General features: G+C 46.5%; 1 protein-coding gene across 1 annotated transcript; it reads right to left on the bottom strand.

Annotated features, from left to right (window-relative positions):
* Positions 1-9,866: 9,866 nt before the first annotated feature.
* LOC135372459 (tigger transposable element-derived protein 6-like) lies at positions 9,867-10,487 on the bottom strand. The gene has a single exon (XM_064606067.1). The coding sequence runs from the start codon at positions 10,485-10,487 to the stop codon at positions 9,867-9,869; it is 621 nt and encodes a 206-aa protein (XP_064462137.1).
* Between the last annotated feature and the right edge of the window lie 3,727 nt (positions 10,488-14,214).

Raw genomic sequence — 14,214 nt, forward strand, 5'->3', positions numbered from 1 at the left:
GCACTACTTCAGATATGGTTTCGGTTTCATTTAGTTAGCTTCCGTCCCGCTTGGAGTCCGCACGATCCATCCATATAGCACATATCCAGAATCCAGATCCAATCCAATCCATGCTGTGGACGCGTGTTTGTAAACAAACACGTGTTTGCTCTGTCGTGCTGAAGTTTCTGAAGTTGGGTATGTCATTTTTATAACATGTTGTATTTTTTAGTCGAGTGCTTCGAGGACGAGTTCTGCATGATGCAATTCTGTTCTAATTGGGTTTGTCCACGTTTCTTGAGCGATATTGGCACAGCTTTAGTGATTCCATCGGCTCTTTTTTTGTCGATGTTAAAAGAGAAACTAAAAAAAAAAAAAAGCCATTGTGCTATATGTTTGCGACGTCTCGAGTGTGACAGCTTGGATTTTGTCTCTTCCAATTTCGCATGGTTCAATGAGGATCGTCGTCGGAACCACGTTCGGAACACTTGCAGCACAAAGCAAACAGTTTCAGTTTGTTCAGACTTCAAAAGGGGGTAGTCTTTCACACTTGCTAACTTTACCTTTGTAATGAGTGAAGGCTTGGAAGGTGTTCACTTCTCAGGTTGTGTATGCGAAATAATGAAGCTGCCGACAGACGCCTCGTGTGTTTAGTCATGTCATCATTAAGGCTGTGAAGATAAAATTGGTCTTTGTAATGCAAGATTGGGGCACGTGACGATCAAAACCATAAGGACTCTGGACCGTGGTCTCGAGTAGAATAGTCTTTTTGCTTCAACTACAAACTTTAGCTGTACCTGCGTACACCCATATGTCAGAAAAGGCACGCACACAGTTTGCATGAAACTAAATGGGAAAATCGATTCGGAGTGTTGCGATTTTCCAAGCACAACTCATCTGAGTAACTCAATTATGGCAAAGATAAGGCGACGAAAAAGTAAGTTTGGGCGATCCTGGAGTTTATTTCCAGCGCTGCATGAAGACCTACCGCAGGGTGGTGTGATATCCCGACATCCAGTTGAGAGTATCGGGGATTTTCCCAGCGCCTATCTACCCCCCCCCCCCCCCAAAAAAAAAAAAAAGAAGAAGAAAAAGTTGATATGAAGTCATCGTTTTCTTTGTGTGAAAATGCATGGCACAAGCCAGCACAGTGGGGTTTGATGCCTCTCCCAGGCAAAAAAGACAGTCCAGGGCACATCCTTGAAAGTAGAGCTCTGGTGTGAGCCAGTTGGCAATGTATGTTCTAATATTGTTGCACTATACTTAAGAAAGCTTGACACAGACAGGAACATGAGAGGAGAGAGGTGAGCACTAGTTTTGTGTTGTTTTTTTTTATGTGTTCAAATAAATACACACTAAATAAATCACCTTGACTCAGTCGAACGAAGCCGTCCAAGCTCTTGTGGATGATGATTCGTGGGCGAGTGTATGGAAGACGTGTGACTAGCACCTGGAATCCTACACCACCATCATGGTCCAAGCCTGAGCAACACATAACTCTTCAGTTACTTTTGCAAGGCATGAAAGTGGGGATGTGGTGTAGCTGGCAGGGATGATAAAACTGCCTATGCTTGGGTCAAAAAAACGTCTGACAGAGGGCCGCCCTTCTGCTATACGTGGGGTGCGATAACGTCACACCGCGATGCATAATGGGGAGGCGTCGCCATAGTGGTGAACCACCGACGCGGTGGGACCACTGAGTTCGAGCTAGCCGAGCGTTGTTTACGCTAGCACCAGTAGGCCGGCTTTGGTGATTTGTGCAATCGTGCACTGCTCAAGCAGGAGCAGCAGACGACCGAAGGCAGGCACAGTTGAGAGTGTCCGCTTTTTTAGAATACTGAAGATTATCAGAACCCAAGGAAAGTCTGAACTGGAGTTAAGTGCAAACAGACGGAGACTGTGGTTGGCACGAATCAAGCATTCAGATTTGAGTGCAGCAAAGATGGATAGTGCCAGAGTGTGTAGTAAACATTTCGTGAAAGGTAAGCAGAACGTTTTATTGCCTAAACAAGTGTGTTTTCAAATTCAATGAACATCGCTGGATATATGTCATCTCACACGAGTCTACCGCAGGCGAGCCGTCGTCATTGCACGACACTACCAACCCTGACTGGAGTCCAATCATTAACCTCGGCTACGAAAAGAGCCCCTTGAAGCTGGCATCAGCGACTAGCCGCTACGAAAGGGCAAGGCGACGAGCTGCGAAGTCTGTGTGCAATAACCATGACACATAGGTCAACATGACAGAAGGTAAAGCAATTTCTTGTATTTTTTACATTGTCGTGTACCTGTAATGAAGTGCATTGTCCAGAGATCACATTCGCATGCTTACCGTGTTATTTTAAATAAAACACTGGTTCAGGATCAGGTGTGTCGCGCTTCATCAATGCTCCAACAATGGAAGTGCAAAGAATATGCTGCAGACATACCTCTGAGATTACCAGGACCCTGTTGCCTTGTACGATCCTCGTTCTCGGTTTCTCAACCCGACCGCTCGTCACGTAATTATGCGCTTCTAAGGATCTGAAAGCCTTCATTTGCTTTTTCAACGGGTAGCTAGTCGAAAGAACAAGGTAGTCGCTGATCTCTACAAGTCCTACTTTTGGATAGTGTTCTTCACCCGGTGAAAATTGCGAACAGTCCATCGTGTACGGATCCCCGCTGCACAACGCAACCTTCTCTTCATACTGTTTTCTGTCCGCGCTGTTCAGTGCATCAAGAAACTCTGATGCAGTCCACGAGTTCCTTGACATCAGAGCAGTACAATGACAACAGAAGTTTGCAGGTCGGTAGGTGCAAAACCATGAAACGTACGCAGTTGCGGGTACACTGACATACCCCTGGGACGGAGAAACGCGGACGCTGGTTCACCAGAGAGAGGGATGCAGGAAAGGGTAAGGCTATGTGACGTCATGCGCACGGCACCTATAGTCTAGCTCAACTGTGCTAAAGGACTTCAATACTGGAAGCAAGCTTGAGTTTGGTGACAAGACACTCCCTTGGGTGCATACGAGTGTTGGGAGACTCTTTTCGGCTGTAGTTCGTGTCACACAGGCTCCTGTGTGACTCGAACTACAGCCGAAAAGAGTCTCCCACGATTGTTTCCACAGCGACTTTTTTTCCGAAAGACCAAAGAATGGACCCTAGTACTGTACCCTGTTCTGTACCCTAGTACTGTACAGAGATTGTGGGTTCTAACATAAATGTGATGTAAGCTAGCTCTGAACAAGCAGCCCTGAAAACGTTCATTTAGTGGCAAAGACTGGAGGTGCACAAGAGCAATGCATGACACTGCAGTTGAGGTCAAGGAGTCATGTTTGTCAAAAAATGAGTATATGCCGTCTATGCTGGTAGGACCATGCAAGGAGGACTTCAAGCTCGACAGGACTGGTGTTGTCTGAGAAATTGGAGAAAAAGTGTTCAGATGTGCAAGAATACAGAAGGTATCAGTAATGCTTGAACAATGTTTAATGGCAGTGTAATGGAAATCAGGTCATAACTTCTCGTAAAAAAATGCTCAGAGTAGCAAAAAGTCAGAGTAGCAAGAGACTAAGGGCCTGTTCTCACTTGCAAAGCGGAGCACACAGTACTCTGCCGGCTCAGCAGCTGAAGTCTTGCGGAACCTTGTTGGCGACGTGACGCCAGATTATTTTGCCTGTGTTGATTCTTGGTTCCCGTAAGCTATGATGACCCACAAGCTCAACTAGCTGTGTAAACGGGACATTCGACAACGTGTTCAGTACACTATGGCACCAACACAGCACGACACCACGAGAGCCAGAAAGTAAAACAATCCTGCATATTCCGAGACGTCATGGATAAAACAGCCCCTTGATTGATCATCACAAACCAGCGCTAGAGACAAAGGCTGTAAAAGTTGACAGGAGCTCAACTCTGACACGTGTTGTTTTCCTGTGGTTCACAGTAGTGTGAGTAGGAAAAGACAGCGCTATTTTCTGCTGCTGTGGACCAAAGCGCTGTATGTGAGAACAGGCCCTAACGACTCTTCACTACTCTGTCCGCGTCATGCCGTCACACACATGCGCATGTAGCAATGTTATCTGCTATAAAGCCCGGCAGTTGACATTACCTGACAATAGAGTTCCCCATGTTTTGTAGACATTGCCAGTGCAGTGACTAAAGCACCGCAGTGGCAGTCACTGGCCGCTCTTGGAATTACTTGCGTACTGTTAATCTAGCATCGCTTGGGTATCTTACGTAAAATATTTGTCCGTGGATAAAATTTTTTTTTTTTCGAAGATGTGTGACGTCAATACTTACAAGCTCAATCAATCAATTTGCTTAGGTCAGTTTACAAGATCGGGATGTGCCATCAAGCAGCAAAGTGGCTGTATGACGATAGCAAAACCCCCAAAGATTGTTACACTCATTTCAACAACGTGCGCTACAATGCGTGCATGAAATGCAATGGACGAAGATTAGGTGGACGAGCCTACTGTATGGCAGCCAGTGACATCCACATGTATTTACAGTCAACCCTCGATATGTGAACTCTCTCGCGATGCGAACAGTTAGTTGTGGAACGGAACACTTCCCATATATTTCTTTCTTGGTTTATGAACCCTCAGTACCCAAACAGTGAACACATTTTGCTGGCGCAGCATCCAGGAAACTTACCATTTTTACCTTGATTTATGAACAGGACTACTCTGGTCTCCTGAGTCAATAGAACAGAAGAGTCGGTGGATGTCACAGGAGATCCAGCATCATCACTCATCAGTGGTGTCCAGACTCCAGACTATAGAGAGGATCATCAGTTCGGCAAGTGAAGGGTCAGTGACTATGGAGGTCTTACACAGTGGCTCGTATGACTATAACAGCGGGCAATGGACCATTTCCATATTCGCGTTGCCCCTGGCGACGGAATGTCGAACGTCGTGTCTTTCCCCCCAAACTTGGTGATGCTTTTCGGACTGGCACGTTGCGTGGGAAAGTAGCAAGAGAAGATTGGAAGAAGAATGCGGAAAGAGTGAAAGCGCATTGTACTCATTACCAGACCTCAAACGTCTGCGTAACCTTGAACCCGAATATCTCCCCACAATGAACATGACAGTTGCTCGCAGGTGGGGCCATAGCGATGTTTTCCACTCAAATATGGCGGACGTAAGGGCTGGGCATGCACATACGCGTGTTGTCGGAAATGGTCCATTCTGGAAGTGTTCGCACAATCCTATTGGAAATAACCTTATTGATATCCAATTTGTTCTGGCATATCATATTATGAAAACTGGATTCCAATACGATTAACTGGATTGGAACCGATACACTACACATTGTTTGCTTCTGATATGCCAATTGCATATTGTTTGATATCCAATATGAATCTCCAATATCTCACATATTGTAAATTGATTTCCACAACTGGAAAGCAATGCTGTCTGAACCAACGTAGTATTGGGTATGCATAGGAACAATAAGCACGTAACATGGGCTAAAGTGTGAGACAGATGCAAGGTATATTTTTCTACTCTTTGTTTCTCATCATGTCGCACAGCATATGTCCTATGTACTTGTTGGCCAGCTTGCTCCTCTTCTTTGGGCATTCTGTGCTGGCGTGAAGCCTAATGTACCTGTGGTAGGCCCCTGATGAAGAGAAAGAAAAAAGATTATATCACATTACGTTGACTGATCACATAAAGAAAGTAATTTCCTAAACAGCGCAAGTTCCTGTACTGATGCTCGCAGAAGCATGACAGATGGGCAATGTCAGAATGTTAAAGAAACAAGGAGGTGCAACATGCTTGTTGAACATCATTCGTGCAGATTGCCTCCTTACTACGAAGGTTATCAATGACAAGGATGTTCAAGTGTAGTGGGGATATCTGTGGGGAAACCGCAGTCGGAAGCACAGCTCAGAATAGTTGAACAGCTCAGAATGCAGCCTTGGCAAAACAATAGCCCATCGCACATGATAGTATACACATGTCGAAATGTTGCATTTACGCAAGTGCTATGTATCACATCAGAATTTAATTTTCTAGTCCGTCTTAAAAGCATCCGCGTGTCGGAAGCTTGAAGGCTGCATTCGCAAATCATGCAAGGTGGGTGGTGTGCCTGCTGCGGTGGATGCTTTTTGGTGGCAGTGAAGTGAGAGCAGGTTGCATAACCAGCACTACAGCCACACATAGAGGAAAGGATTTGAGAGTATTCTACATCACACGCAGCGTTCAGTACCTTCTCACAAACACATGCGTGAGGGAGGAAGCCTACCCTACTCAATCACGTGCTGCTTACATTGAGCTACTCCACTCACAGTTAGTTTTGGAATGTATGCCACATTGGCCGTAGGATACCAACCATACATTGTACCATTGCTTTTTTTTTTCTCCACTTTGCTATAATGATGCTATGCGAAACAGAATCAGTTGATCTTTTTGCATATTCTTTATGAAGAATGATCTAATTGCACCAGGTATGCATACATACTTGTTAAATGTTTGCACATTGGCAAAGTAATGCAGAAAGCAGAGGCTTACTTTTTACGGCTGCCAGTTTTTTTGGTGTGAGGGCAAAGTTTGCTTGTGCATGCTTTTTGCGCCTGCACGTAGTTCCTGTGACGCTGCAGTTTAACAGGTCTGGCGTGTTCCAGATGACTCTTGTTATGCCTTTACAGAATTTTGAACCTGATTTCGATGCGTTTAGCCAGTCATATCTTTCTTTTGACATGCTTACCCCACAACAAAGGATTACCTGAAAATATAAACACATGTTTCTGTTACATCTTGTATGGAAAGGTCCACAGAAATAGTCTGTACATCTGTGCACTCTGCACTTAGGGCAGTATTATTTTCATTATAACATAATTGAAGGGAATTATGTTAACGCAGTGTGTATTGTAGAGGTGGGGAATGTACCAGATGGGCCCTACCTGTTCACTTTAGAATATAAAGAGTAGCAATGTAATATGCCTCCTCAAATTGGCGATTTCAATGTACTTATAAACTGTCCAAAGGAACACATGGAAGACGCCCATATGTCAGGTTGAAGTATCTGGTTTCTCTGTACACAACTCATGAAACTTTGCGAATGGTTCGAGCGGCGTTTTATTCACATCAGCAATGCCCTGCTTCTCCATCCAAACGCCACGGAACCACACCCAAATAAACTCACAATAACCCAAGCACCCAGTATTAGGCAATGCTTGACCTATGCAGCTGTGGCTGACCGTGGGCGACATGGAGGCGTGGGCGAGGATGGACACGCGCTCCTCAGTTCCGTTCAACGCATCTGTGAATCTGTGAATCTTAGAAAGGAAATTTGCACAGGTCCCTTGCATCAAGGTTTTGTATCACTGCTGCAAGTGCAACAGGGTAAATATGCAGAACAGTTAGCATAATGTCATAATTATGGGAAACCTTTACAGTACAAAAAAAAGGTTATAAAAGAAGATTTTTTGTCATTCGTTCCTGTTCTGGGTCTTGTCCCTCGCTATTTACAGTAGAACCCCTTTATAGTGAAGTCGTCTGGACCATGAAAAATCTTCACTATATCAGTGTCTTCACTATATCAGTAGTTCACTTTTTTCTGGCATGTATGACCCACAGAATGCCTGTAAGCAGCAGGTATTGGTTGTAATGGAATACACATACTTTATTTACTTGAAAACACATAATAGCAAGTACATTTGGAACTGGTGCTATCTGAAGTGTTGCAGTAAGGTGGTGTAGTAACACATGGAGATGTTCATTGCGCGAGCTTGACCAAACCACTTCAACAGCGCCGTATCAACGTCCTCGTAGGGGGATGCCCTCATTCTTCGTCTCTTTTCATTGCAACCACCTGCAACAGCGTCTTCAACAGTTGCTCGCTTCTTGACTATGCCAGACACTGCCGCTTCTGAAACTCCAAATTTCTTCGCAATATCTTTGCGCTTCAGTGTTCTGGCGTCCACGTCGTGAAGCAGCTGCTGTCTTTCGATGACAGTGAGCACCTTTCTCTTCGACATGCTTGCAGTGTCACGCTTACGAAGCTCAAAATGCACTGCGATGCATGGTGCTTTTAACAACACCAAACAAAACAAAAAGGCGAGCCTGGATGCCTGGCTGGTTGGTCATGACTCATGACCACTCCTTTCATCCTACGTCATTGATCACGCCGAACTTCCGGAACACGGCGGTGCTACGTGAGTTCCGTTTTCCACCGCGATGGCGGAAAGAGTCATTTTTTCGGGGTATTCCGAAGTTTCGGCCGACTTTCCTTCACTACATCCGGTTCTCGGGCAGAAAAGTCTTCACTATAAACGGATTGCGAATACATGGGCGTCTATGGGCATTCAATCGGGATCGAGATTTCCCTTCGCTACATCCGTTTCTTCACTACATGCGGGTTCACTATAGCGGGGTTCTACTGTACTTTATGCACATTGTATAATAGCATCATCATTCCGAAAAAGAACTGCTCTTCAATATGAGAGCATAAACACATGAGACTGAAGGACAAAAATGCACTAACACTTCCGATTTCTCTTGGTAGCATGTATGGTTCCTCTATCACAGGCGAGACGCATAGCCTGAGCTCAGTCGTCTTACCAACCAGATCGTCTTTTTTCTCTGTGAAACACACCAATATATTAATGCTGGGGGTATCCCGAAAAGACAGCATGTAACAGGTTTCCACATTCCAAAGCGCGTCGCAAAAAGCCTAAAGCAATGCCCAAAGTTTCGGATTCTTCGCGCCCTGCCAGCGCGAAACTGTCGTAACACAAACTTTGCTTCAGTAAACTAATGACGGTTTCTACCTGCTTTCTTACCTCCATGTTTAAGCACCTCGGCAGGGTAACACTTTTCAATCGCCTCGCCGGGGCCTTGCCTAAAGGCCTTCAGCGTTGAGTCAGAATCTTCAATGTTGGCTGGAGTGAAATTCCGAATCAACGTAATCGGCAGAATGGCTTCTGCTCGATCGGTGTAGCGGACATGCACTAACATTTTTAGATATAAAAAATTGATGCTGAAGGAGAGTCTGAAAGTTTTCTGCAGAAAACGAAGAGACTTCCAGCCCCCATGGCAGCACATAACAATCGTTAGCAATCGCCAACGAAAAAATGGCTTTGGCTTGGCTAGTGCCTTCCGAGTTGTCTTCAGTTGGATGTACAGTTAAACCCCGGTATAACGAAGTCGGTGAATTAGGCGATTTACTTCGTTTATTGAAATTTCGTTAAAATGCAACACTATGTATACAGCACAAGAGAAAACCGGCAACATGCAGCAGTTATCAAGAAATAATTTATTTCCGGCAAAAGTTGTCTGTGACCTTCTTCTGTGCCATATTGGCTACCAACATTGGCGTCACACGACGTTCAAGTTCCCGAAGTGTTTTCATTGCGTCGTGCTGCTCGTGAGATCCAACATATCTCCTTAGCACGTCAAAAGCATCCAGCACATCACGCGCGTTGGGGGCGGGGACGTTGCACGATTCCTCATCACCATCGCTAACGTCCTCACCTTGCGATTTGTTGAGTACATCCTGCACGATAGAGTCGTCGGTAGCTTCTTCCGTCAGAATAACGCAGGAGTCCACAAACAAAAAGTCCTCAAGAGTGACAGCGTCGGGGACCATGTCCGGGGTGTCTCGAAGCTGCCGCCAAGCTTCCAAAAGTTCTTCGTCCAGCTCACTCCCTTCATTGCTCAGTTCATTGTCTTCCGTGCGGTTTACACTTTCACTAACGGGAACTTCGAAGCCAGCTTTCCTAAAGCAGTTCTGCACGATCTCCTTCGGGGTGGCTTTCCACGACGCCGTCATCATCTCAATCGCTTGGAAAATGTCCACCTTCGTTGATCGTTTGACACGAATGTCCAGCAGCAGCTTGTCAATAAGCCGCCGACGATACGCACATTTTACACTGTTAATGATGCCCTGGTCGAGAGCACTCAAAACAGCACTGTTATCCGGAGTTTGCTCTGCTTAGCCCCGTGGCAACGGTCTCCTTTCAGGAAAAGCGTCCTGTTTGGGAGCATCTGATAGAAAAGGGCCGATTCGTCAGCATTGTAAACGTCCCTTGGCTGGTACCGCGTCAAGATTCGTGGCAGCACTTCTTCAAGCCAAACCGCCGCTTCAGGCACATCAGCGGATGCTGATTCACCGCTGACCACCTTTCCAACAATGGCGTGCCGAACCTTGAAACGGTGAAGCCACCCACTGCTTGCTCGAAACGCGTCGTTTTCCAGTAAGCAGGCGAAGTCCTTGGCTTTCTGTTGCAGCACAGCACCGGTGATTGGAACGTTTTGCGCCCTAGTTTCCATAAACCAGGAGTACACAGCCTTGTCAACGTCGTCGTACATGGCTCCTTTCAGTCTCTTGCATTGGGAACTTGTCCCCTTCTTCAGTCCATCTAGGATGGAGTCCTTCGCTTTCAAAATGGTGGAGAGCGAACTCTGAGGTATGCCGTAGCGTTCCGCGACGTCCTTTTTCTTTTCTTCATTGCCGACCGCTTCCAGGATCTTCGCCTTGTCCTCAAGGGTGATGATTTTCCGTTTCCTGGCCGTGGCCATAGCACAGACACAAGAGAGAACCAACCGAAGCGTCGCCTAAAGCAGCGGAGCGAAACCAGTACGATCCGGACAGTACGCAGCACGTGGACCGAAAGGAAAAACACAATGCACGCACGTGGTCGCTGCGCAACACGCTGCACAAGCGGGAGGAGGAAACAAGAGGGAGGAGGATGGCACTCACACAGCTCCCACAGCCAATAGAGTTCTGCGCCGACGCCAAGTGTCTCGCGAAGAAAAACACACTTTGTGCCCCATTTTTTTTTTGTGAATTCGAGGCGACAATACGCTCCGTACTTCGTTGAGGCCTTCGTTAAAGTGAAATTGCGAGGGACAAGACTTCGTTATACTGAGGTATGAAATACATGGGGTTCTATCGGAGCAAATTTACCGAAACCATAACACTTCGCAAAATCGCGAATTTCGTTAAAGTGAAGTTCGTTAAATCGGAGTTTGACTGTATACCAGAACGATATGATTTCTATGCTTGAACAGCCTGAATCGTCTTGTAGTATTTTGCATGTTTGGCATGTTTTTATATTTATTTATTTATTTTTAACGTTTGCCGCTATGCTTTTAAAGGAGCATTAAAGTGGTATCCAACATGGCCAAAAACTGCTGTCATCTTGTAAAGCAGTATGTGAGAAGCATTCCTGCAAAATATTTCTATCCAAAGTTGTTTCAATGCAGCACAATTTACTTGCAAAATCACTGCCGCAGTCACAGGTCGGAGTGCTCCAACTGCACACCACTCCCACTCTAGTGTGATGTTTGTGGAAGAGCCCCCTCATTCGTTGGTAGAAAAAAGTCTGCTATGAACATTGCGAGCTGTTTCTCGTTGACTGTTATCTATTACATGATTTATATCACGTTTTCTGAAAAACTAAGCATACCGTATTTGCCGGATTCTAACGCGCACTTTTTTTCGGAAAAAAATCGGCCTACAATCACGTGCGCGTTAGAATCAAGTGCAAGCGATTTACGAAGAGCGAACTTCGAAAATGCGACGCACGCAGGAGGCGCCATAAGCGTCTGGAAGCCCGTAGCTATCGTAGTCCCTACTGGCCCGGTCCGTACCACGTGGTCAGGCACGTGGTGTATCTCAAACAGCCTAAAACCACTCCGCTGCGTTCATCAACGCAGTACTGCTGATAGCGCTGATAGTGCAGAGCCGTGTCATTCTCGCGACTCTAATCCGCATCTTAACCGATGAAGCAAAAGCGTATTCACTACGAGGCTTCGTTCAAGCGACGGGTGATTGCCTATGCGGAAACAGAGGGCAACCGTGCAGCATCAAGGAGATTTTCTGTGCCGGAGACCAACGTCCGGGACTGGAGAAAACAGAAAGTGCAGATTCTGGCTTCGAAGTCGACGCGCAAAGGATTCAATGGGCCGAGGCACGGTAGGTACCCCCACGTGGAGGACCTTCTTGTCCCTTTCATAAAGGATTTGTGAGCACGACATTTGCCAGTGACGTCAGAAATCATAAAGGTGAAGGCCCTGGAATTCGCAAGGGCTGCAGGCATCCCACGCTCAGAGTTCAAAGGCAGCAGGAGCTGGATAACAAGGTTCATGAAGAGAGCAGGATTCTCATTACGACGCCGGACCACGATCTCACAGAAGCTGCCAGAGGAGTACGAGGAGAAATTGGTTGCTTTTCAGCGTTACGTAATCAACGTCCGCCGTACCCACTGCCATTTGATTGGCCAGATCGGAAATGCGGATCAGACCCCGATTTTTTTTTACTTCCCATCAAATTATACAGTCGAAGAGAAAGGTGTGAAGCAGGTCGCCATTACTTCGACGGGAAACGAGAAGAATCGAGTCACGGCTATGCTGTGTTGTACTGCCGACGGCTTCAAGCTTCCACCGTACCTGATTTTTCGCCGAAAAACTTTGCCAAAGAACGAGTCCTTCCCGCCTGGCGTAATAGTGAGAGTGAATGAAAAAGGGTGGATGGACACCGATCTGATGATTGACTGGGTGGATGTCGTGTGGCGGAAGCGACCAGGTGCTAACATGGGCCTCCGCTCCATGCTTGTGCTCGACTCATTCCGTTGTCACATTTCGGAACGCCTAAAAGAGAAGTTGCACGCTTGCAATACGGACCTTGTGATCATCCCGGGCGGGATGACTTCACAATTACAACCACTGGATGTGTGTCTTAACAAGCCACTGAAGGACAATATCCGGGCAGCGTATAACAACTGGCTGATCGACGGGGATCACGTCATGACACCCGGAGGAAGGATGAAGCGCGCTTCGCTTCAAAATGTGTTGACATGGATTAATGATGCGTGGAGAAGCCTTCCCCAGACAATGGTTCAGAACGCTTTTAAAAAATGCGGTATCTCAAACACGCTTGACGGGACGGAGGATGATTGTCTGTGGACTGTGAGCAGCGACAAAGAAACTTCTGACGATAGCGATGCTGAATAAACGCTTGTTCATTGTTTGTTTCAATGTTTGACAGGGGTGCATTTTCAACTTTTTGTGGGGCTAAGTCGTAAAAATCACCTGCGCGTTAGATTCGGGGGCGCGTTAGAATCCGGAAAATACGGTATGTGCAGCCCAACAAAATAAGATCGCGATCACAAGAGTAATGTCATTGGCTTCTGTGCAATCCTTCGTTGTACGTATACAACTGGGGAGAGATGTACAGGCTAGTGCGCCGTTCAAAGTGAGGTTACTTTCGACGCGATAGCTGTAGGGCGTCTCTCAGATGTATTCGCTAATTCCCAGGCACGGCAAAGTCTGTTTGATCTGTCATGTACCTATCTACATCAGCGAAGTGTGTGGCCGTATATCTCACCAGCGCAGAGTTCAGGGTTGTTGAAATAAGAAAGGCAACGCCTGACTGTCGCTTGCACAAAGTTCCCCCGAATGAGCCAGGAAAAAGCAAGTCGCTCGCTTTAATTCAACGTCAGGGGCCGAGCGTTTTTGTTGTACGTCAACGATGGAACAGCAGCAGATATTCCCCTGCTCGGTCAGCGTGGCGAAACAACTACCGCACGTACACATAGGTCCCCACCATCTGTCACGTGCCAATGGTGTTGCTGAAGACCTTCCTAGTGCGACAGCACAGTACCGGTACCACATCAGGAAAAGGCGCAGGACACACGCGCTGCTCATAAAACTCAAAATAGCAGAAAGCAAGCAATGACGGCGCTATTGTGGCGCCACCTGTTTGCCATTGAACGAACCGTGTGGTGAAAACGGTTAGCCAGCCTGCACACTGTCTGGAAGAGCTGGGGCATCGCTGTACAACACATAGTTAGATTCGTGCTGCACCACTCATACTTCCCGCGGTGTCAGCGGTCCCAGAAAATGAGATCGTGTCATTGATAGCCTTCAAATCCTTCATTTCGGACATCGGGCGACAGGGAGACACACCCTGTCGACGTCTGGTGGCACCGAGCAGCGAAGACGATCTCGAAATCGCAAAAAACGCCCCCACCCCCCACCCTTCGGCATATTCTCCCTAATTCCATTTCCCCCAACCTGGCAGGTGTGCTAGTGCATGTGGTGAAGTGGATGCAGAGGAAGAACAAACACGAAATGGTGCACACAATGTCGTGATTGTACTCAATACCAATATTTTCTTGAACAAAAGAGTTGCATATATGTTGCACCCTTGTATAAATTGCACAGCCAGAAATTTTGGGAAAAAAGTGACTTATACACCGGAAAATATGGTATATGCTGCATAAAATCATCAATGTGCAAGCTA

Source organism: Ornithodoros turicata, unplaced genomic scaffold (genome assembly GCF_037126465.1).
Source record: "Ornithodoros turicata isolate Travis unplaced genomic scaffold, ASM3712646v1 Chromosome15, whole genome shotgun sequence".
Lineage (NCBI taxonomy): Eukaryota > Metazoa > Arthropoda > Arachnida > Ixodida > Argasidae > Ornithodoros > Ornithodoros turicata.